The sequence below is a fragment of the Oryza glaberrima genome, chromosome 3, assembly GCF_000147395.1.
Source record: "Oryza glaberrima chromosome 3, OglaRS2, whole genome shotgun sequence".
In the NCBI taxonomy this organism is placed as follows: Eukaryota; Viridiplantae; Streptophyta; class Magnoliopsida; order Poales; family Poaceae; genus Oryza; species Oryza glaberrima.
In genome coordinates, this window is record NC_068328.1 from 25,361,310 (window position 1) to 25,385,656 (window position 24,347).

The 24,347-nt window shown below is 45.0% G+C and overlaps 4 protein-coding genes across 4 annotated transcripts; 3 read left to right on the forward strand and 1 right to left on the reverse strand.

The window, feature by feature from the left end:
• Positions 1–948: 948 nt before the first annotated feature.
• LOC127768173 (auxin-responsive protein SAUR71-like) lies at positions 949–1,848 on the reverse strand. Its single transcript, XM_052293710.1, has one exon. The coding sequence runs from the start codon at positions 1,729–1,731 to the stop codon at positions 1,375–1,377; it is 357 nt and encodes a 118-aa protein (XP_052149670.1). The 5' UTR covers positions 1,732–1,848; the 3' UTR covers positions 949–1,374.
• A 7,930-nt stretch (positions 1,849–9,778) lies between these two features.
• LOC127765412 (auxin-responsive protein SAUR41-like) lies at positions 9,779–10,099 on the forward strand. The gene has a single exon (XM_052290316.1). The coding sequence runs from the start codon at positions 9,779–9,781 to the stop codon at positions 10,097–10,099; it is 321 nt and encodes a 106-aa protein (XP_052146276.1).
• A 4,876-nt stretch (positions 10,100–14,975) lies between these two features.
• Positions 14,976–15,522, forward strand: LOC127768844 (auxin-responsive protein SAUR72-like). Its single transcript, XM_052294498.1, has one exon. The coding sequence runs from the start codon at positions 15,035–15,037 to the stop codon at positions 15,347–15,349; it is 315 nt and encodes a 104-aa protein (XP_052150458.1). The 5' UTR covers positions 14,976–15,034; the 3' UTR covers positions 15,350–15,522.
• Positions 15,523–23,625: 8,103 nt separating this feature from the next.
• LOC127768751 (auxin-responsive protein SAUR71-like) lies at positions 23,626–24,347 on the forward strand. Its single transcript, XM_052294389.1, has one exon. It carries the CDS (start codon positions 23,871–23,873, stop codon positions 24,189–24,191), a length of 321 nt encoding a protein of 106 aa, XP_052150349.1. The 5' UTR covers positions 23,626–23,870; the 3' UTR covers positions 24,192–24,347.

Below are 24,347 nucleotides of genomic sequence, written 5' to 3' on the forward strand. Positions count from 1 at the left end.
GAGACTTTTAGGATTTAGAGGTTAGGGTCAAACAAGCGGTTGCACGTACCCATGAGACAATAATGCTCGACGATGGTGCTATGTCATCTTTCTCCAGAAAAGAATGGAGCACACATTGGATCCATGATCCGACACTGCGGAGTAATAATTTAACACACATTATTAGCCAACAAGATCAGAAAAGGCAAAACCTGATCAAAAATAGTTCGGTTGAAAGCTACGGACCAAAAGTTACCCACAAATTAATTAAATCCACAATTACACTCATATATATAGCCTAGCTAGCTAGCTATAGCTAACAACCCGTGGCTATTACTTGATCTCTGCTTGCACTAACGACGGTCACAAGCAGTGAATGAAAGCAAAGTGGCGAGAGCCACGCTAACGAACGGCAGCGCGCGTACGACGTCCAGGCCGAAGACGAATTGGCTCTCTCCTTCGTTTGGATGCAAGCCTTGTTTACCTTTCACCACTCGATGAGTCACTTTTGGAAACTACTGCCGCTACTGTAACTAGTGCCTGAATGCAAATTATCCACCAGGAAAAAGTAAAGAAACCAAGTACCAATCGAATTAAGCACGCAAGTGTAGATCAAGTTTTTCAGATCATTTTGAGAGATATTTTTTTGACATTATATTTAAAAAAACCACCGTAAGTTTTTTTAAGTAAAAAACTTTTAGATGTGCCTATAGTATAATTGAAGTGTAATATTGTAACTGTATTGTAATTATGTTGTGTCTGCATTGTAACTACACTATAATTACAATATAACTTATATAAAACTTACATTCAACTATAGTTTGGTCAGCTAATACTAGGATCTTACACGTAACATGCATGTGAAAATTTCTTTCTAGCGAACATACACAAATCTCGAGGTGTTCCGATATTCACAAATCTGAAAGTTTTAGGAGAAAAAAAAACCTACAGAAGTTTTTTAGCAAATCCGTAGATTTATGTGAATTGGACTGCTCATGATCAATTGATGATTAAAAAAATGTGTCGTTGGGAAACTGAAACTACCGGTGCCTAGCCAAGAGTGCATAATTATATAATACGAGCATACTAAACAAAGTAGAAATACACAGTAATACTCTTCCAACATACTATATGGTGGTATAATACAGCCATCTCTAGCTAGCTAGGGCCTAGCAACCAGCTGATTCAGCTACATTACAGAGAGAAAAAGAAAACTACTAGTACTAGTATTAATAATCTTCGTCTCTTCCAACTTCCAAGCGGTATGCACACACAGAGAAGGCAGCGGCTCATGCAGTGTCATTTGCTAGCTTGTCTAATGCTGAGCTCAGAAGCCTCTCTCTCGCACGTAGTAGTAAATCAACCCAACACCGTTTTTTTGCTTTGTCTTAATGTCTAGCCGTCGTCGTCGTGGTCTCCACCCCCGGCGCCGGCGAGCGCGCGGCGGAAGGCGGCGGGGGAGCAGGGGATGCGGAGCGGGCCGCGGTGGTCGTAGCCGTACTCCTGCGCGGCGCGGCCCAGCAGCTCGGCCAGCGCCGGCCGCCCCAGCAGCTCGGCCCGCACGAGGAACCGCTCCGTCGCCTCCTCCCCTTCCTCCCCGACGTCCACCGGCACGTGCCCCTCCGGCGGCACCCCCGCCGCCGCCGCCTTCTTCTTCGTCCCTGCGCCCCGCCGCTTCCCCGGCGACGACGACGAGGCGGCGGCGGCGGAGGAGTCGCCGACGCGGGAGAGCCGCCGGATGAGCTGCCTCATCGATCCCGGAGACGCACACCTGGCTCTGTGGCGAGATCGAGAGCTCAGCTGCTGCGTGGAATTTCTCCAGGAGAGATCGATCGAGTGGTTGGTGTCGCCTATTTATATTGTGCCGGTTGGTTTGATGAGGTGGCAGGTGGGTCCCACCTGGCAGTGGGTGGTCGGTGGCGAGAGGAGGAGTGGGTGTGGCCGTGTGGGTGGGGAGGGTACATGTGGGGACTGGTGGTACGTGGACCGGTACGATCCGCCACTGCTTTTTTTTTTTTCCTCTTCCTTTCTTTCTTTTTTTTTTTCTCCTCGATTTCGTTTCCTTTTCTTTGTATCGCCTCAGTCGCGAGAAATTTCCGTGCCTTCTTCTCTTTACGATATTTTTTAGTGATTCGTGCACGACCGCATGCCACAAAATGAGCAATAATGACAGCGTGCCGCTCCACTACTAGCTAGGAGCCCAAGTTTGTCAAGACCAAGTGTGGTAGTAATAAACCACCGTCTAATTAACCACGAGTACTTAGTTGTTTCCTTAAAAAAAGCCACAACTGAATGAACCTTTATTGTGTCGTTCTCAGGACGTACTGTACACACCACCAAATACTCCCTCCGTCCCAAAAAAACAACCTGTATTAGGATGTGATTTATCCTAATACAACGAATTTGAACATACTCTCTATATCCAGATCTATTGTAATAGAATATATCACGATATAATATGTTGATTTTTTTGACGGAGGAAGTAGGTCATGAAGTACGCTGTACTGTTGTTACTGTAGTGGTAAGCTCATGCAGATGCAGCTAGCAGCAGAACAAGTTTCAAGTTTGCTGTGACACCTGACTGACGCGGAAGGCTATAGTACAACGGCCAGTCGAGTCACCATGACAGTTTGCCCGATCAGGAACAGGCGAGCCCCACCCGACGTGTCGATCGGCCACCGGCGCCGGCGATGCAATGCATGCGTACTGGATAACTGTAGCTAGCTAATCTAGCTCGTCATCGGTAGTGTACGTGGCTGTGTCGTCCAACGCATATATGCACCTGCATGCCATACCGTGGCCGTGCAGTGCAGTGGCGTCTACTACCTTTTGATTTGGCACTTTGGTACGTATACAAAACGTGGTAACGCACAGGCACGCCAGGAGAGGAGTGGGCGACAGGGCCGGATCGTGTGTTAAGGATCAAGCTACCACTTTGCTAGTAGTACTTCTACGTACTGATGACTACTCCGTCGCGCGAGTACGCTGGCAAATCTCATGGCGCGCGTACGTGGATCGGTCGATCGAGCGTTGATCGATCAGGTGGACCGCACGATCCGGTCAGTTCGTCCGTCGATCAGTGTACGTACACGTAGGTGCACATATCAATCCACGACGATATACGCTACCCCTCTGTTCCAAAATATAGCAACTTTGTTCTAGATGAGACACATACTAGTACAACGAATCTAGACAGGATATGCATAGATTCATTGTACTAGGATGTGTCCCATCCAGTACAAGATTGCTATATTTTAGGATGGAGAGAGTACTACATTAATATAGTATATTTAGGCTCTGTTCTGCTGCCCTTATTTCTACTGTGTTGCAACCAACAACCACAGTGTTTTCTTTGTACAGCTATAGTAGCACAACTGATAAAATAGCAGCCGAACAGTCTCTTAGGTTTTTGGCACGCAAAACAAAGCAATATACTAATGTAAAATTAATTAAATATTAGCTTAAACAACCTGAAATTAGATTAATATAATCTTTAAAAGCAAATCTTATAATTTTTTAAAAAACATATTGGTTAGTAGTTTAGGAAACCTATTAAGTTGAGAATACTTAGGAACATACTACCTTATGTGGATAAATTGTACTTCCTCCGTTTCATATTATAATTCGTTTGATATTTTTGTTAGTCAAAGTTCTATAGCTTTGATCAAGTTTAAAGAAAAAAATTAACACTACCTACGACACCAAATTAGTTTCATTAAATTTAACATTAAAAATATTTTGGTACAAAGTTTATTTTGTATTACAAATGTTACTATATTTTTAATCAAACTTAAAAAAATTTAACTAAGAAAAAAGTAAAACGACATATAATATGAAACAGATACAGAGGGAGCGAAGTACAATAGTAGTATGTGGTACTAGGCCCTGTTTGGGGGAGATTGTCTCAGCTGCAGCTTTTTCCAAAAGCTGCTTCTGCTAGAAGCTGCCCCAAACAGTTTACAACTTCTGAGAATCTGTAGTTATAGATTCTTAAAAATGAACTAAAAAGCTAGAAGTTGGAGAAGCTGGGTTTCAGAGCTTTTCCAGATTCTCAGAAGCTGGCTACCAAACAGCTGTTTCTCAGAATCTAAAGCTCCTCTAACAGGCGGTACGGTATGAAGAAAAAAAAAGAGAAAATAATGAAGTATCAATTAAACAAGGGTGTAGCTATATTTATGGTGCCATATTTTTCATCAAAAAATAGTCGGCATGTATTTACATTGTAAGTCCCTAAATTACATATGTAATTTTAGTGTATTTACAATGTAAGTCTCAAAATTACATATGTAAGTACTAAAATTACATATGTAAATTCGAAAATTACATACTAATTACATATGTAAGTGGGGTGTAAATGAGGTGTAACTACTGTGTAAGTGGCTGAAAAAAAATCGACTGTAGTATATAGCGCCATATTTTTAGCAACTCCGTTAAACAATTGAGGTCTTCGGAAAGTGGCTCGGCGCATACATGCAATGTGGCCGGCATGCCGCTGCATTATTGCCATTATTGGCCCCTAAAGAAATGCGTGTGCCGTGTGGTACGTGTGCATATGCTTGTGATGGCCGACCATATAAGAGTGTCTCTGCCTTTTGATCTCGTTGAGACTCGAGGCTACACGCATAAAAAATGACATATACTACATGCTTATTACCCTGTAAGGGTCAACGAGATTGACCCTTTGTTTTAATTAAAGGAGTATATTTGTGAACTTATTAATCAAGTTGACTTTTTTCTCTAGAACACAATATAAATGTAAACACTCAAAACGTACACATACTCACTCCTGTGAGCAACTCTGAAAGATTGAGTACTCCTGCCGGGCTGATAATACTTGTTGTTTTGGACAAGTGTGAGTTCAAACTTTAAAATATTTGATTATAAATAATTTCTAAAATATTTATCTTTGAAATATGGTGACAATATGTATAGATTAGTTTAGAATACTTCAACAAAATCATATATTTGTAACACTTTTATTCATATTATAATAAAAATAGTGGTCAAATTTAGTTTTATAAGACAGTGTCCTTGTCCAAAACGACAAATATTATTAACCCGGAGGAAGTACGTATTAAGAATGCAGAAGTCATCACGGATGTATCGTTGTTAATATATACGCTGTTTACAATGAAAAAATAATTAGCAATAAATGTGAACACTCATATCGAGTCTACGATTTAAATTTGGATAGGTTCTGGTTTCCCCACAAACCTAATAAACAGTAAATAGTTAAGTTATACCCTCACTACGGAACTGAGACACGAAGTACACTAAATACATTGTAGTAAAATATATTTTGTTCCAGCTTAATTAGTTTAGACTATGCATTACATACGTCGGTTCAGGTGTCATTTTGCAGTTGGTTTAGTAATTGCAAGATACGGAGTAGTTGGTTTGGTTGTCCATGCATATGCATATTCACGGAGGTCAATTTGTTTAGCAGGAGGACCATGCATATAACACACCTAATTTTATTTTATATGCAAAAGTCTAGAAATAGACCCTCCCGATATATATATATTCTTCTAAACCGAGCAGTTACGTTTTAGCCTACATGATTGTTGATTGTTGGTGTGTACGTACGGACGTGACGTCACTGGCGCATATGCATGCAACCAAATCGTGATCACCGGCTGCCGGCCCATGGTTAAGTTTGCTCGATCATTCATGCCTTCATGGTACTAATAATACTATATATATATATATATGGCCCTAGTCTCTCGTTCCTGGAAGGGTCACATGCGTACGTGCGTGTAGATTGAGCCGGCTAGCTTAAAAGCTAGCGAGTGATCGATCTTCTCGCTCTCTCGTTGCCTATATATATATCAGTGTAATATTATTGTACCCGACCCATAACGGGATGACATCGTGTAGCAACTTCTACAGTGCTATCAGCTACTTTAGGTTGTGTTCATAGCACGGGGATCAACCAAAAAAAGGCAGTGCGGGGCCAAATCAATCTATAATTAACTCGCGCCCGCCTAATATATATTCCCTCCGTACTCATAAATGAAGTCGTTTAAGACATCAACACGGTCTTCAAAACACAACTTTGACTTGTTGTTTCTATAAAAATATTTATTGAAAAGTGATATACGTATACTTTTATAAAAGTATTTTTCAAGACAAATCTATTCATATAAATTTTACATTTTTAAGCTCAACAACTTGAGAGTTATTCATGATTTATATTCTCAAGGTTTGACTTAAACATTGTCCTAAACGACTTCCTTTATAAATACGGAGGGAGTATATACTCTCTCTGTCCAAGGGCGAAGCCAGGAGTAGAACAGCTAGAGCTACAACGCTACTCCTGAATCTAAATATCCATTAGAATTATGCTTTAAAACTTCAAAAAATAGAGAATTAAAAGCCAAGTTACGTACTAAATTACATTAGTTGAGTCTAGGATTAGAAGAATTCTGATTCTGCCACTGCCTATATCTCAGAATAGCCATTTATAGCCATCCTAAGAAAAAAATAGTAGCGAGAAAAAAATTAAATTATCTTATTAATAAGAAAGTAGTATTATTAGGAGATACGTACATAGTCAATGAGTAATGAAAGGATACTATTTCTTCGAGAGTATAGGTAAGATAAATAAAAGTGAAATATTAGAAATCAGCTTATTTTTGACGTCAAATTAAAGGAGTAGCTAGTACAATGATACTTGGTTTCATTCAACACTACTACTATTAAAGTTCAAACTAGAAAGAAAGCCCGTACAAATGCGCGGGCATCTTATTTATTGTTTTATGAAAATAATAATTAAAAAGGTCACACCTCACTATTTCTATACCCTAAAATAAACCATAGATAATGTCTTCTAGATTAAAAAAGAAACCACTTTGTTCCGGTTACATATAAACTTTCCTATTGTCACTGCAATTCATTATTATTGTTTAAAAGTTGAGTATCTAGATAAAATTTCATACATACTAATTAAATAAATTTAATATATCACTAAACCGCCTCATGGCAACTTGATAGCTTGATAGTGTTTGTAAGAAATTTAATGAACTTTTAGTATAATAGATTCTATAAAAACTTATTGTAAAAATTTAAAAGAAGAATGATGAACAAGTTCAGCCCCTGCTCCCTGATTTCCTGGTTCCGGCCGCCAATGCGTCTTAGCGTACTAGTCAGCTACCGAGAAATACTACCTCCGTTTTTTTAATAAATGACACTGTTTTTTATCACTCGTCTTATTCATTTTTTTTACATAATTATAATTTATTTTGTTGTGAGTTGTTTTATCACTTAAAATACTATAAATATGTTTTATATCTTATATATTTACATATGTTTTTTAAATAAGATGAGTGACCAAACATATGTTAAATAGTCGATAACGTCATCTATTATTAAAAAACAAAGGGCAGGTACAGAAAATACATTCCTTTCCATCCACTTTGGGTTTCACGGCACCGGTGCTTTTCGATCACACTACTCACAACACAAGCAGTCGCGCTTAGAACAGTTCAAAGGCAGGCCCAGACATGCAGACGGGCCAACCGGCCAGTGGAGTGGGCTACGGCCCAAACGTACTCCAGGAGTAGTTTCCTAGCCCAAAATCATCGTACGAAAACGACGGGCTGGTTCTTCATCGCCTCGGACTCTGTACGTACTCCATATAGGATCGCGTTGCGGTTTGACTCGGCAACCGTATGCTCGTTTCCTTCCTAGTTCCTACTAAAAGTCTCCAGCAACTTGGAAGTTTGTGGTGGCCCAACCGTTGGGCCGGTCCAAAACATCAAACGGGAGCTCAAAACTAACAAGATACTGACATCTTGTCGGCTGCAGGCTACTGTACTACGAACCGAAAAGCAAATTGCAAACGATGAACGTGGCGATGCTGTATATATGCGGCTACTTGAGAAGCCGGGGTGTGAAACAACTGAAAAGTCTAGCTGAATCTGTGGTGCGTGCTTGCGCGCGGTGAGACGAAATTTATATGCATTTCAAGCAGGCCACTAGGGGCGCGAGATTTGTTTCTACTGAAACCCATGTATGGCTACGGGAGTTTTATGTGATATTAGTAGAAATAGCATGTAAGATAGCTATATTTTGTATAATTTTCATCTCTGATCGATTATTGAAAAAGAACCATAAACAATTAAAGTGATGCGGTTTTCAACAATGTAAGTCATATATAGATTGATCGTTTAAAGCAAAACTAAGATGATGTGGCTCAATTAGAGAAGGAAAAAAAGATTGTAATATAGATTAATCATCTAAAGACAAAACTAACATGATATGACTTTATAAGAGCGGAAATCACCAACAATGCTGTCTAGCCCCACTATATTAGCCTCCTTCGACACCTGGATTCTTATCGTCCCGATACCAAGTGGTGGTGAGGTACCCCTGTCCCATTGGTTTTCTCTTTTTTCGGTGGATCACACTGCTAAGATACCCCCATCATCAACGCAGGCTTGTCGTCCTTCTCCATCCTCGCAGCTTCGGCATTGCAATAGACGTCTCACAACCCATCCGTATCAACCACCCTACCGCCAATCTTCACCATCCTGGCGATCCCTCTAAAACCACCCTCGTCTATTCCTACCCCCTCTTACCGTCTCCACTCTCTAACCCAGAACCCTAATCCATAGGTCCTCAGCCAGAGTTAAGGGGTCACCATCACTGAGTCTTGCCATCACTATCGTTGGTCAGTCCGCCATCTCCATCACTCTCCTCTCCTCCTGCCTCCCTCTTGTAAAGGTGGAGGACAACGGGCAGGTCATTGGATCTTGATCCAACAAAATTCATTAGTCGACTTAAATTTAGAGAAGTTTCACCCGACTCATAGAAAGCAAAGGTGTTTTTCGTTGATTAAAAGTTGTTGATGCAATATAGTATACTCCCTCTATTTTTATGTTGTAACTTAATTTTGAGTTGTCGTAAATATTAAGGAGGGCATGAAATCAAGAGAGATAAGCAAAGTTTGCTACCTACTCCCTTCATCCTAGTTTGGTCATCCTTTAAGGAAAAGGCATCAAGACCAAAAACATGAAAACATCTTGGTGTCCAACATAAATTAATTCTCATCAATCAAGGTACTCCGTCACTTCTTGTCTAACAGAAATTAATTCATACTTTAAATGCGCATATACTCTTTGTACAAATAAACAAAGAAACATTTTGTTATATGATGTCATTTTAAGAAAACCTCAACAAGCTTAGGTGATGATTAACTTGGGATGGAGAAAGTATATATAAACACGTTGGAAACAGATACAGTAGTGAAACACATTGTATGGTGTATTTCAACAGAGACTATGCAATAAACAAGGGCAAATAAGAAAATGACCCAATAAAGTATACATGCAAGCCTTATGTTTCAAACAAGATGAAGAAAACCTTGTGCATACATAGTACACAAACGGACAGATCCCATCCGATGGCGAAGTATATATTGAGGCATCTAAGGAATATATATATCCAAGTCGTTGGACGTCTCTTAGGCATCTCAGAAATTAATCCCTGGCGGATGATGCATGCATATGGACACTCAACGGGGTTCAAAGTCTAGTCTCTCCATCGTCGCCATGGAAGACCACCATAAATGTCAATATGCACGTGCGCAGTGCGCTAATCCATGTCAGACGCACGTGCGCTAATCACCACGGAAGAACCGTCCTTGCCGATCCCTATAAATTTGCCGCCACAATCCTCGCTCGTCTCTCCTCAACGCGCTCCGGCCAGGCACCGCTGACAGCCCGGCTCCAAACTCCGGCACCTCCGATCGATCCTGCAGGTAATCTAACCAATTAACTTGGCCAAAATCGAGATCATCATGATGTGGAGGAGGAAGAGCAGCAGCAGTGGCGGCGTGTCACCCGCCGGCGCCTCGCCGCGCCACGGCGGCGACGACGACGACGAATGCAATGTCTTTCCGAGAGGGTACGTACCGATAGTCGCCGGCAGCGGCGACGGGGAGCGCGTGCTGGTGCCGGTTAGTCTACTCGGGGACCCGTGCATCGCGGAGCTTCTGGACATGGCGGCGCAGCAGTACGGGTACGGCCAGCCGGGCGTGCTGCGGGTGCCCTGCGACGGCAAGCGTCTACGGCGAGTCGTGGAGGGCGTGCTGCGGAAGGGCGGTGGCCAGTCAGCATGAGATCGGACATGTCTGTGTGGTGTATTCCCTCCGTCCCATAAAAAACCAATCTAAGATAGGATATGGCATTTTCTAGTATAATAAATTTAGACATAGTCATATCTAAATTTATTTATTGTACTAGAAAACGTCACAGCTCAGTTTAGTTTGGTTTTTTATAGGACAAAGGGAGTAGCTAGCTAGGGAGATGTGCAAGTACGTCTGGAGTCTGTTTATTCTTTGATTTTATTTTCTAGATTCTTGGCAAAATTATACATATAGCAATTCTTTGATTATTCTTTTGTGGAAACGGCAGATTTCGCTGAAATTTGTCTACGATGTTTGGTTCCAAGAAGAACATATATATAGTCCAGTCTAACCAATGACCTAGGGTGGCAACAGCGGCCCTAGGGTCTGCGTCGGCCCGGTACGGCGGTGACTCCCGTCGGCACTGGTGGCCCTAGTGGTAGCAGCGGGCGCAAGGCCCTCAGCGAGGAGCAGACGGAGGTCGACACCGGTGGCGGTGGCTGCCGTAGGGCAGCGGCGGCCTGAAATGACGGCGACCTGAGCATCGGTGCAAGGCCCTCGGTAAGGAGCAATTGGAGGTCGACCCCTTCAGTGGCGGCAGCCCTAGGGGCAGTGGCGAGCTGAGAGTCTGGAAGGCGGAAGAGCATCCATGTCGACGACTGCAACATTTTAGGTGTGGAGGCCTAGGATTCGGCAAAGTGGAAGTCGATCCCGTCGGCTAGTTCCGACGACTGACGATGGATGAAAGTGGGCTAACTGGCGGCGCGTGGCGTCGGCTCACCTGAAATGGATGAAGATGGCATCATTGGAAGTTCGCAGCGACGACGTACTAGGGGCGGCGGCATCTAGACGAATTCCACTCATCAAATCTGGCCGTTTCAGGAGAGTATGTCAGGATGCAGAGAAGCAGTGGTGTGTCGAGGTCGTTTTGTTTTTCTTTTCTTTTTTGGTTGTGTGTTATCCTCCTTATTGAGATGTGAGTCTAAGTGCTCTTGTATCCCTTTGGCTATGTATATCCTTCGTGGATATAGAGGCCGGATTTATGAAAATCCATTATCCAAAAAAAGTCTAACCAATGACCATGTTCTTTTATGCTTTGGAAGCATGTTTGAATTCTGAGTACCTTTTGCTGTATTACCGAGTGTTTTTGACACGTGGTAGCTTCGCGTTCCCTTGTAGTGAAAGAATATGGCTTCACGTTTTCCGAGAAGAGCCTGAGACAAAAGGCATGTTTGGGCCTTAGCCCGGGCCCGGGGCCCCCAGATGCTTGTGCCTTGTTCCTCGGTGGCCACCGTACTCGGGGCAGCTGCGCGCCCGGAGCACGCCGCGTGCCTTGGCTGCCCAACCCAAGGCACCCATGATCGCTCCCATTGCTGATCATAGGTTTACTTATTGGTTTGGACAAGCTTCTTGAAGATGTCGATGACAAAGGATTTCCTCGTGAACATTGCTTGAAGGATATGCTGTATCTTCAACACACTGAAGATATAGATCTTGTTGGTCTCGACTCTCCTCTTGAAACCTTGAAAATTAATGTAGATATGAAGATGTAGATTTTGTATGTCTCGTTTGTGTTTCTCGTGGGCTGAACACTCGAGAGGAGAGAGGTTCCCCAAGCACTCCTCACCCAGGGAGGGGGGGGGGGGGGGGGGGGGGAGGTCGGCTGTGCCCCGAGTACCGCCCGCGGTGGACGGGCGAGGGCGGATATGCCTCGAGCAGTCGTGTTCGGGGCCGATGTGCTCCGAGCACAGCCTATAAGGGTCGTGCTCAGGGATTGGTGACAAGGATGTCCTGAGTGGTCGATGATGGGAACTCTTGGTTTTCATTTTCCTGACACTTACCATCACCTGAACCTCTATGTGTATATATGAGGCCCCCTACGGGGAATGTGTGGTGGCTTAATCCTATGCAGCTTATTTGGATGCATCCTCCAGTGGAGTCGAGCTCTAGGATTTCACCGTGGGCGTTGAAGGCAGTCAAAGGAGAACGAAGGACTCGATTGCTTTATTAATTCGTTTTCTTTTTAAGTAACTTTTTTTATGCAAGATGCATGTTATGCCAAAGTGTAATTTGTCCAGTTTTGAGGGGCTCCTTTGCAAAGCTATAGTTTTCCAGTGATCTGTGCTCTAAGCACTGTACGTACATGTACTCATATTATGCTTGAATTTTAATCAATAAATAAATACATGGGTTATATATTTTAAGAAAAGTAGATTCAATTCGGCACGTGCCTCTGTACGTAGTACTGTGCCGCTACAGCAGACTCTCCGACGCCATTGGACTCGATCAACTGATGATCAACGGCATGCAGCTCGATATCGATCGATATTGTTGCGTTTATTTGACCCTCGCGTGCTCATGCATGCACTTGCTGCAGGTGGATCGATGCGCAGAATGCTTCCGGCGTCGTCCGCCGGCGATGTGATCGCACGTACGCGCGTCCCGCCTTCACCAACCCAGGCGTCCATATGTGGCCATTTGGGTGCTCTCTAATATAATCCCCATCGACTTGACAGTTGGTACGTGGTGGCCTAGCTAGCCGTTAATGGGACCAGCGGTCCAAACCCAACTTCCAAACTTAACAAGATATCGACATCTACTTACTACGGGCAAATTGCAATAAAATATGAAGTGAGGATGCATGGCTCAGTCCTGTTTTGGGACTCAGGGTGTGAAAACAGACAAGTCCAGTTTTTATTTATTTAAGAAACAACAGACAAGTCTAGTTGAACCTTTAATTTGCTGCTTGGTGTGACACGAAATTTATGCGTTCCAAATACCAACTCCATCGGTAACAAAAAAAAAACTAAGGCCTTCCTCAAAATGTATTGGAATTTTTTTCCTATATTATACTCTCATTGGTCACGGATAATATTTTCCTGAAACAAAACAGATATACTACATGATATATTTTTCTGGACGCCGCCCTATTTTGTTTCCATGCGGTTCGTAAGTGAAACCGCACGGGAAAACAGGGGGACCGGCGGCGGGTTGTCGCCCGTACAGGAAAATGCGTTTTTCCATGAGGGCGTCTTAATCCGACGCACAGGATAATTATCATTATCCCGTACGGTCAACTTAAGAGGACCGCATGAAAAAATCGATTTTCGTGTGCGGGCTTTTTAAGTGGTCCACACAGGAAAATACCTCCCTCTTTTCCTCTCACCCACTTCAAATTTTTGACATCCTCTCTATTCCTTTTTCCCCTTTTATTCTCCCTCAACCACTTCCCCCCTCTCTCTACCTTATCTCTATTCTCTACCTCCTCCTCCTCCTCCCCTCCTCCGACAACAGCGGGCGTCGGCGGCGGCCCCTTCCGTGCGTGTGGCGAGGCGGAGGCGTCAAGGCAGCGGTGGCAAGCGGGCGACGGCGAGCGGGCGGAACCTCCTCCTGGTCGTCGTCCTCGTCATGCACGTCGTCGCTCAGCTCCCTCGACGACGACGCCGTCGTCGCGTGCGTTGTCAAGGCAGAGGAGGTGAGCGGGGCGGCGGCGAGGCGGCCAGATCTAGCGGCGGCAGCCATCCCCCGCCCGGATCTAGCGGCGGTGGCGGCCCCCGCCCGGATCTGGCAGCGGCGGCCATCCCCCGCCTGGATCCGGCGGCGATGGCGGCCGGCGCGACTGCGGCGGCGGCAGGCCGGCTTGAAGGCGATGACGATGGCGGGCTCAGCGATGGCCGAGTGCGTGCGGTCTAGCGGGCGGCGGTGATTTTCGTTTTTTTTTTTGGTTTTGTTGGTTCCGTGTGGGCGGTATAATTTGACCGCATGGGATACTCGAGTATCCGGTGCGGTTCAGTCACCCGCACATGAAAATATTTATTTTTCCAAACGCCTGGTTCCAGACAGGGAAAACATCCGCACAGAAAAATCAATTTGACCGCATGAAAAAATAGGTTATGTAGATTCCACTACAGAGAACCTTACCAGCTGAGTTATGTAAGCTCAATTCGCTGGTCATAGATATTTGACGTTGAGTACAGGTTTTTCTTAAAGTTTTAAATTTTGATGATCGATAATTTCTCAAATGCTTAGCTAATTAAGAAAATGTATCGAAATTTGTCTTGAAGAGTACTATAATACTAATAGGAAATTTTGTTGTCCTTGACAGGTAGTACTATATACCTCTAGCACTAAGAAACTCTTCAATTTTATGTTAAAAAATGTGGTACAATTCTATATCATGGCATTAAATATTTTTGACCAAAGGAAGTACTAATCTCTACATACGCATCATTTAACATATTTTCCCGAGGACCTGTTTAGTTCCCTAAAAACTTTTCAAAAAACATCACATCAAATATTTGGATACATGTATGGAGCATTAAATATAGATAAAAAAACTAATTGTACAGTTTACATGTAAATCGCGAGCCGAATATATTGAGCCTAATTAGTACATGATTAGTCATAAGTGCTACAGTAACCCACATGTGCTAATGACGGCTTAATTAGGCTCGAAAGATTTGTCTCGCGGTTTTCAGATAAGTTATGAAATTAGTTTTTTATTCGTGTCTAAAAACCTCTTCCGATATTCGATTAAACGTCCGATGTGACATAAAAAATTTCCCATTTACCGACTAAACAGGCCTGAGACGTGGAGTAACATGAGGTCAAAAACGACCGCGCGATGCAACGGCCCATCCTACCGCGAAGTATCGGGCATCTCAAGAGAAAAATCAAGTGGATGATGTATTAATTGCATGGACTCTCATCGCAGGTCTCGTTTCAAACCATAGTCGATCCCCTTTCCAGTCGCCATGGAAGACCATCCATGTCAAGAACCCAAGAACACGTGCGCTAATCACCATTTCCTCCCTATAAATTTGCCGCCACAAACTCGTGTCCTCGTCTCTCCTCAGCGCCGGCCAGACAATCAAACCACCGCCATCCCCAAGCTCCGGCCTCCAGGAATCAATCTAACAATTAATCACCATGGTGTACTGGAGGAGCAAGAGCGGCGGCGGTGGCGCCTCACCGAGCCGCGCCAACGGCGGCGAGGATGATCAGGTCCCGAGAGGGCACGTCCCGATGGTCGCCGGCTGCGGCGGCGGCGACGGCGACGGCGGGGAGCGCGTGATGGTGCCGGTGAGGCTGCTCGGCGACCCGTGCATCGCGGAGCTGCTGGACATGGCGGCGCAGCAGTACGGGTACGGCCAGCCGGGCGTGCTGCGTGTGCCCTGCGACGCCGGACATTTCCGGCGAGTCGTCGAGCGCGCGCTGCGGAAGGACGGTGGCCGGTCAGCATGACGCCTGATGTGTCGTGCGGTGTACATACACGTTGTCCGTGTATTCTTTGATTGATCAAATTATTCTAACCTTGGAGTTTCTAAATAGCCATCAAGAAAATATGTGTATGCTTGTCAGCGACTTGAGTTTCAACCGCCAAGACAATGACTAAACTTCCCAAAGAAATCAGGTGGCCGCCGATTCTTGCAGTAATTTGATACTGATTTTTTTTATGGAGATGGTGAATTTAGCTCAAAAGTCAAAATTTACCCATACTGTGCTTCAATAACGAAATTATACTCCCTCCATGGCACTAAATTTACCCATTGCCACCGCACGAACAATATTCTTTCTTCGTCCCATAGAAAAACCAATTTAGTACTAAATGTGACATATTATAGTATTATGAAACTGGACATACATCTGTTCAGATTCGTTGTAGTAGAATGTGTCACATCCAGTTCTAGATTCATTTTTTTTAAGACGGAGAGAGTATGTAGGGATGCTAAATAAATATTTTATAACTATATGATTATACTAGAAAAAATGTCCGTGCGTTGTAACTGGGGAAACTATTTAGGCTTTTAAGACGATGATATGTTTTTTTCTTGGTAAAATTGGATGATCTTAAAGTTGAATGTACCCTTAGTTTCTAGTTTACAATTTTTATTTGTCCAAAATATATAGAGGAAAATTCAGAAACTATACATAATTGAGATTTTTTTTTGTCGGCATGAATATATGTATCACAACAATTAATGTTCTATCAGTATGTCCAGCAACTTCCGGCAATCCTTGTCATAATAAAAATTATATTTCGTGCATGTATAGATTGGCAAATAATAAAGGTAATTAATTTGCTTCATCTCGTTACCTCGTTGTTGTTGCTACTGTGATGGTTCGCGATTAGCAGAACGATCTAAATTCCTGAACAGGTATAGGAGAGAGACATCTCACAACGAGCTTTGCTTGCTCGCGTCACGGCTAATCAAAGAGCAGCCATAGTCAATACTTGCGCGTAATTTATTGACCTGTGTCGCGAATCGTCTGATCTATTCCCTTTCCAATCCTCCCTCGACAGAATAGATGTGACAAATATGCAGAGACATCTTCTTTCCCGAATCAGTCCCACCAATTAAAATCAATAAAACACATGATATGCATATCCATATTAAATTAATGTTTCACCCCGCCATTAATTATTCAGTCCTCTTGAAAGGATATACACGCCTAGGGGCTGATCTAACTGTTGTTTTATCTCTTGTAGAAATTTTTATGATATTTTGATGAAATCGTTAGGGGTTTGTAGAGCTAAGCTTGGGGGCTAAAACCCTAATATGCACCAGACTTCCCACTACCTTTGAGGAGGACCTTGCGTTCTGGTGAGCTTTGACGGGAACTCTTTAATTCATCTGAGTGGACGTCCACTCATTTATTACATGTTATGGCTATATAACATTTTAAAAAATAATAATATAGATTAATATGTAATATATTAGTCAAGAAATACAAGTTTAAATTAATCCAATTTGTCAAGTTGTAAAAATGACAATAAATTGGATTATGGATGCATATATATTTGTTATAGTTTAATTTGTTATTTTCGTTATAGCTTGTAAAAGTCCAATTTGATCTTGCATGTTTATGAAGTGCTATATTACATATTAATTTAACCTGTTAATTTTTTGTAAAAAAAGTTCATAACACATTTTTTTTATTTCTGAATGTTCAAGCTTTGGATCGAGTGGAACCAATTTGAATTTTCTTTCAAAAGTTTGCTTCCTGTCCTTGAAACTCTTGCTTCGATCAAATTACGCTCGCGCAATGCAAGATGGAGCAATTCCCATATCACGTTCCGTTGCCTATAGTCGCAGGCCCTGCAGCTTTCGTGGTCACTCTCGGAAACAAGAAAATGCCAAATGGTTAGATATATTGTATAGTCTTCGATCCACATAATAATCGCAAAGAAGAAAACAAGAAAAAGGAAAGTAGTAAGAGAAAATGGCTAGCCGGTTACATCTGCAGCCGTCTCTTTCCCAGCCTGGAAGGTCGGCCCTATCGACTTGGCTGTGACGCCCAAGCCAAGGACTGATGACCACGTACATCCCTTTGAACAGCGACGAAATACGTACGTACCTACAGGCTTCCTTGGAAGAAATCGCAGCTAGCTCACTGATCATCGCCATGCAAGTTGGCCAATTGGCCAACAGGCCAAGCTAGTTGGCTGCATATATGCAGTACTGTTTGATCAACTCGTACGTACGCGCTTTGGACTCGATCGATCGAGATGATCAAGCTAAGCTAGCCAGGCATATGTCCGGGGGATCCAGGATCACTCGATCGATCGAGCTCGCGTTGCATTTGAATTTTTTGACGACCCTCGTGCTCATGTCCTGGTTGACCGCGCAGACGCTAGCTAGTTCGTCCCTGACGATGGAATTACAGTAGTTTGTACTACAGTTGACGCGACCCCCAGCTCCGCCTACTCCTAGTAACAGACACGGTACATATATATTCGCATGGGCCACCACGGCTGCCTTTCCGGTCTGGTGGTTTTCGGAAAATTTATTTAGTTCAACCGTGCCGGCTGATCGATGTGATAGTATATATTATACATGTATATAGTCCACGTGCAATTTGAGTTGTAAATTAAAACTTGGCCTAACCACTTGACTCGCTAAAAGTGGTGGAAAAAATTGCATAAACCACCTGAACTGTCACTCTAATTTAGAGATTTTACCCCATAAACTTATTATTTTGTGGCAAAAGCCCACTCACCCAATACGCGTGAGTACCTACACTGGTGGAGAAATCATCTTTAGTTGGTCGACCAGATTTCACAATAGTCTCGGTTGTAGTAAAAACCGGGACTAAAAACATCTTTAGTCCCGGTTTAAAAGCTCCAGGATACTTTTCAATCTTTAGTACCGGTTGGTGTTACCAACCGGGACAAAAGATCTATTTGTAGTCCCAGTTGATAACACCAACCGGGAAAAAAGATCGCCATACGCTTTACTCTCGGTTGGTGTTATCAACTGGGACTAAAGATCTATTTGTAGTCCCGGTTGGTAACACCAACCGGAAAAAAAGATCGACGCGGAGATCGGAGAGGCGTGCACGATCGGATCGAGGTATCTACTCCTCTCCTCAACCTTATCTATTCCTCTTTTTCTCCTCTCTACTGCATCGGTGGGGCGCGAAGGGCCGGCCGGCCGGCGCGGCGGCTGGCGGCCGAGCGGCACTACTACAAAAGTGATTTTTCTGTATGAGGCCCCTTGATTTTTACAAACGGACCATAACGAGTGGTGTCTGCAAAAATCGATGGTCATTTTTGCATGCGGCCCCTTAAGTGGCCCGTATGGAAAAATCGATTTTTCCATACGGGCCACTTAAGGAGGCGTATGCAAAAATAAAATTTGAAAAAATTGAAAAAATTAAAACTAGTGTATCTCACTCATATGAACTCCAAATTAGATGATTCTTTTTTCTAAATGTTTCTAAAATCATTCTCTATCATGTATTGTATTCTTACTGCTATTATTTGGCCATTTTTTTCTTGTGACTTTGTTTTACCAATTAAAATTTTGAATTTCAAAACTTCAAATAATATTTTGAAGAAGTAATTCATTTCAGCTGAAAAAGTCTTCAACAACAAAGTTCTATAACTCATCAAGATATATAACTTCTATTTTAGTCATTTCTTCATCCGACAAAGTTATTTATAAGATTGTTCACAAAATGTACATCTCTCTTATAGTTTTATAAACTATATAAGACATATATATATTTAGTGAACAATCTTACAAATCACATTGTCGGATGAAGAAATGGCCAAAATAAAAGTTATAGATCTTGATAATTTATACAACTTTGTTATTGATGACTTTTTCAGTTGAAATCATTTAGTATTTAAAAATATTATTTGAAGTTGTGATATTTTAAAATTCAAATTCAAACTGTTCAAACAAAGTCAAATATAAAAATGATAAAAACAAAAGTTGTAGATCTTGATGAGTTATACAACTTTGTTATTAATAACCTTTTCCATTTGAAATCATTTACTACCCGAAAAATTGTTTGAATTTTTTATATTTTAAAATTCAAATTTTGTATAGTCCAATCAAATTCGGATGGAGAAATGACCAAAATAAAATTGGTAGATCTCAATGAGTTCTACAACTTTGTTTTTGACAACTTTTTGACATGAGTTGATTTAATGTCATAAAAATCAATTTAAAGTTGAAAAAACACACGATTTTTGCATGCGGACGCTTAAGTGGTCCGCATGTAAAAATAAGTGTTCCATTTTTACATGCGGGCCTCCTATTTCCCTCTCAACCATTCAAAAAATTTTCAACTCAGACCACAGCCGGCAACCTTATCTACTTCTTCTTCTCTCTCTCTGTCATCTCCTCTCTCAGCCCTCTCTCTCTCTCTCAGCCGGAGGGGGCGGCACGCAGGGGGTAGCGGCGCCCTCCCCCGTGGCGACGACGAGCTCGGGGGCGGCGGATCCGGAGTCGGCCTCCCTCCTCCCATGTGGATCCGGCGCCGGCGCCCTCCCCCGCGGCGATGCGAGCTCCCCTCGGCGACGACGAGCTCGGGGGCGGCGGATCCGGGGTCGGCCGCCCTCCTCCCACACGGATCCGGCGCCGGCGCCCTCCCCCGCGGCGACGCGAGCTCCCCTCGGCGACGACGAGCTCGGGGGCAGCGGATCCGGGGTCGGCCGCCCTCCTCACACGCGGATCCGGTGCCGGCGCCCTCCCCCGCGGCGACGACGAGGTCGGGGGCGGCGGATCTGGTTCGGGTGCGGCGATGACGACGGCGGCGGGTGGCGGCGGCGAGCTTGGGCGCGGCGGATCCGGGTCGGGTGCGGTGACGACGACGGCGACGGGTGGCGGTCGGCCGCCCTCCTCACACGCGGATCCGGCGCCGGCGCCCTCCCCCGCAGCGACGACGAGGTCGGGGGCGGCGGATCCGGCTCGGGTGCGGCGACGACGATGTCCCTGCAGCGATGACGATGGCGGCAGGTGGCGGCGGCGAGCTTGGGCGCGGCGGATCCGGCTTAGGTGCGGCAACGACGACGGCGATGGGTGGCGGCTGCGAGCACAGGCGCGGCGGATCCGGCATGGTGGCGAGCGACGGCGGCGAGCTTGGGCGCCTGGTGCTAGGGTTTTTTTTGGGGATTTTTATTTTTTTTCGCGATTTTTCATTTTCGCATGCGGCCGGCTTAAGCGGCCGCATGCGAAAATCCAATTTTCGCATGTGGTTGCGCCGGCCGCATGCGAAGATCGTGATCTTTGCAGACCTTCTCGCACATGCGGTCCGGCCAACCGCATGTGAAAGTGCAATCCACCCGTTTGCAAAAACGGTTTTTGTAGTAGTGCGGTGGCGGGGCGCGGTGGGCCGGCCGACCGGCACGGCGGCGGTTGGCAGCGGCCTGCGCCGGCGGTTTCTTTCTTTCTTTTTTTTAAGGGAAACTTGTGATTCGGATTTTGGATTGGTGTGTGATGTATTTGATTTATGTGTGATGTGAATATGTGATGAATTTTGTAGAGGTTGTGATGTAATTTTTTTTTAAGATTTTGTGATGTATTTGAGATGATCGATTTGTGGATTTGGAGGCAATTTGAGAATGATTGATTTGGGATTTTAGGGACGGGATGGGGTGAAATCAATATATTAAAAACAATGAAGGAAAGAAAAGAATAAAGAAGCAACCGAATCTAGTCTCTTTAGTCCCGGTTGGTAACACTAACCGTGACTAAAAATGTTTTATCTCTAGTCCCGGTTGGTAACACCAACCGGGACTAAAAATGGATTTTTACTCCCGGATATTTCACCCGGGACTAAAGATAGCGATCTTTAGTCCCGGATTCGTAGTCCCGGTTGAAAAACTAGGATTATATAGGGGTTACGAACCGGGAGTAAAAACCAGTTCTCCACCAGTGCTAATTCTGTTCATTTGTTTTGATGTGGATTTACAGTGTACCATATCACTCATCCAGCATGGTTATGAGTGCTGGATTTGTAGCAGAGCACAATTTCTATGCCAATTCGTAACCCCTTATTAGTGCTGGAAATTGAACCAACATTAAGCTTTTTGACACTGATGGTTTCCATGAGACAAATAAATTAGTCGACAGGATGAATCCAGTGATTCATCGAGCCGATTCAACGAGCGGCCACCTGACCTCAAATATCTGGAGATCCCCTAATCAACACAGATCATGAACATGTTCATAAAAAAATCATCAAGTCCAACGTGACTCATCAACCACATATCAAGAATATATCCTTGACATCCAACAAGTCACAAGAATGAAGTTTACACATATAATCCACATCAAGATGACATAGTTTTCTAAAAACAAGAACATGCAGCTACACAGTTTCACAATTCCACATCAAGAACGAGATTAAGAACATCACAAAGAGTAAGCCTGCTAATGGACTGGATTGGAATGGGTTAAATGGATTGGTTTTGTATTTGGGTTTGCTTTGGTTGGATTGAAATGGGCACATGCTATAAATGGGTTGGATCGATTTGGATCCACCAGAAAAGAGGATTGGGGCGGTTTGGTGATGGTTATGATTTTTTGAGTATAATGTGGATTCAGTCCATGGATTGAACCCATGGATTGTGAATGGTTTCCACTAAGAAGGCTAGATCAGGTCTCAGTCGTGGACAACACACTCCAGCGGTCGATGAGACGATGCATGTTCCCTGGTCGATTAACAAGCTGCATCGCGGCCGCCTCCTCCTCCGCTCACGCTGGCTCCGGCACCGATTCCGCCGCCGGCGGCCTCTTCACATCCGCGGAGGACGGCAACGGCGACACCACGGCTTTGACTGAACAACCGCGTCCACCTGCTTCTCTACCTCCTTCTGCCTCGCCGCCTCCACCGGAAAGGGAGGCGGCGGCGGCGATGGCAGCGGCTTCTGCCTCGCCGCCCTGGGTGCCGTCGCCGGCGAGGGGGAGGACGAAGGCGGCCGTTGCCCCTGCAGCAGCTGCTGCTATTGTAGCAGCAGCATCTGCTGGCGGCGGACGTGAGACGGGCTGTAGAACCGGTCGCTCAACATGTAGCCTCCACGGGACGACGACGATGACGCCAAGGCGGCGCCAGACGGGTGGACCATGGCGGCGGCGCCAGAACAAGCTGCATCGCGGCCACCGCGTGCTCGGCTTGACAGACGGCGAGGTCGACGCAAACATGTCGCCGACGCTATGAACGCCGGCTTGCTGCTGCCGTTCAGGCTGTGCATGACGAGATGCATGTTCTGGTTGATGGTGAATCAAATGGGTTTGTGGTCGGGGGTGGATTCTAAATGGTCTGAAATGGTTTGACAGGGTGGACTGAATCCATAGGAAGGGAATGGGTTGGTGCGGTGTGGACTGAGGTGAGAAATGGATTGGATTGGTTTGGATTCTGAAAGGAGATTTGCGGGTTGGGTTGGTTTGAACTATTTGAGCTAACTGCTGTGGTGTGGATTGGGAATGGGGCGGGTCTTAGGCCATTAGCAGGCTTAACAAAGAGCTGGCTGTACCCAATCCCTTCTCCATCAGCGCTCCGACCCCTCCGCGGCCTCCATCACTGCACCACCGGTCCACCACGGCCTCCCCATGCTAGTTCGAAGTGGGAAGCGATCAGAGGCAGTGATCGGCAGCGATCCTATATTGGAAGAAATGGACCGAATCAACTACTTCTGTGCACATAGAGGACACAATCTGGTCGTAAACAGTCTTGGATTGGTGGGTTTTTATGACAAAATAATTTATGTGGTGTAATCTCAAAACTAGAGTGATAGGTGGGGTGGTTTATGCAACTTAACCAATTCTTTTTCCGATGTTGAAATTTTAGTCTATTGTCTGCAAGAGGCCTCATGAAGCAGCTGGATTGAGTGACATGATTCTTCGACGTTCTACTCCCATCCATCCATAACCTACGTTTGGAATGCTTGCACTCAGACCTGTCCACCGGTTGCATTTGTTCTGTCGACCATGTATCTTTATATGAGTGAGTGTGCATATGTTGCGAGCGTCTCCGTTTGTCTTTGGTTTAAAAAAGAGAAATCCGTATTAATAAAGCATATTCCTAGCAGAATCGGTCAATCAGTAGTACGTGTTGAGCTAGTTATGGAGCGAACAGTACGTCCGTCCGTCCAGCGCGCGCAGATCGAACGTCCCCGATGCTTCCCGCGCGCGCGGTGGGCGGCGCGCGGGTTCCGGTGCTCCACGCTAGTCTCTATCTCTCCAGTCGCCATGGAAGACCATCCATGTCAAGGAATCGCGGCTTGATCGTCTACACACAAGTTCGTTTCGTCAATCTTCAGACGTCAGTCATCGTCAGGCATGGTCATGAACCCTAGCTTCCTTGATCCTGCGCTGCTTGCTAGCTTGCTCCTCTATAAATTTCCCACCTACTCGCTCTCGTCTCCTCCGCAGCGCACGCCGGCGAATCAAACGACTGCACCCCCGCACCGTCCTCCAGCTCCGATCCAGGGTGCTAAACCTGACATATATACTATCTATCACATATCATCATGGTGTGGAGGAGGAAGAGCGGCGGCGGCAGCGGCGGCGCCTCGCCGTGCCGCGAGAACGGCGAGGATGAGGTCCCGAGAGGGCATGTCCCGATGGTCGCCGGCGGCGGCGGCGACTGCGGCGACGGCGGCGGGGAGCGCGTGGTGGTGCCGTTGAGGCTGCTCGGGGACCCGAGCATCGCGGAGCTGCTGGACATGGCGGCGCAGCAGTACGGGTTCGGCCAGCCGGGCGTGCTGCGTGTGCCCTGCGACGCCGGGCATTTCCGGCGAGTCGTCGAGTGCGCGCTGCGGAGGGGCGCCGCCGGCGGCCAGACGGCATGACTCGTGAGATGAGACCCTGCCGATGGCGCGGCGTCGATCCATCAATTATCCACCCCACAGGCCACGGTGTCTGTTTATTCTTTGATTTTTTTTATAAAGACTAGCTATTGTAAGATTGATTAAATCTTTGATGATTAATTCTTTTACGGATACGGC

Coding starts and splice junctions, on each gene's coding strand:
- LOC127768173 (XM_052293710.1), bottom strand. CDS start 1,731: ATGAGGCAGCTCATCCGGCGGCTCTCCCGCGTCGGCGACTCCTCCGCC.
- LOC127768844 (XM_052294498.1), top strand. CDS start 15,035: ATGGTGTACTGGAGGAGCAAGAGCGGCGGCGGTGGCGCCTCACCGAGC.
- LOC127768751 (XM_052294389.1), top strand. CDS start 23,871: ATGGTGTGGAGGAGGAAGAGCGGCGGCGGCAGCGGCGGCGCCTCGCCG.
- LOC127765412 (XM_052290316.1), top strand. CDS start 9,779: ATGATGTGGAGGAGGAAGAGCAGCAGCAGTGGCGGCGTGTCACCCGCC.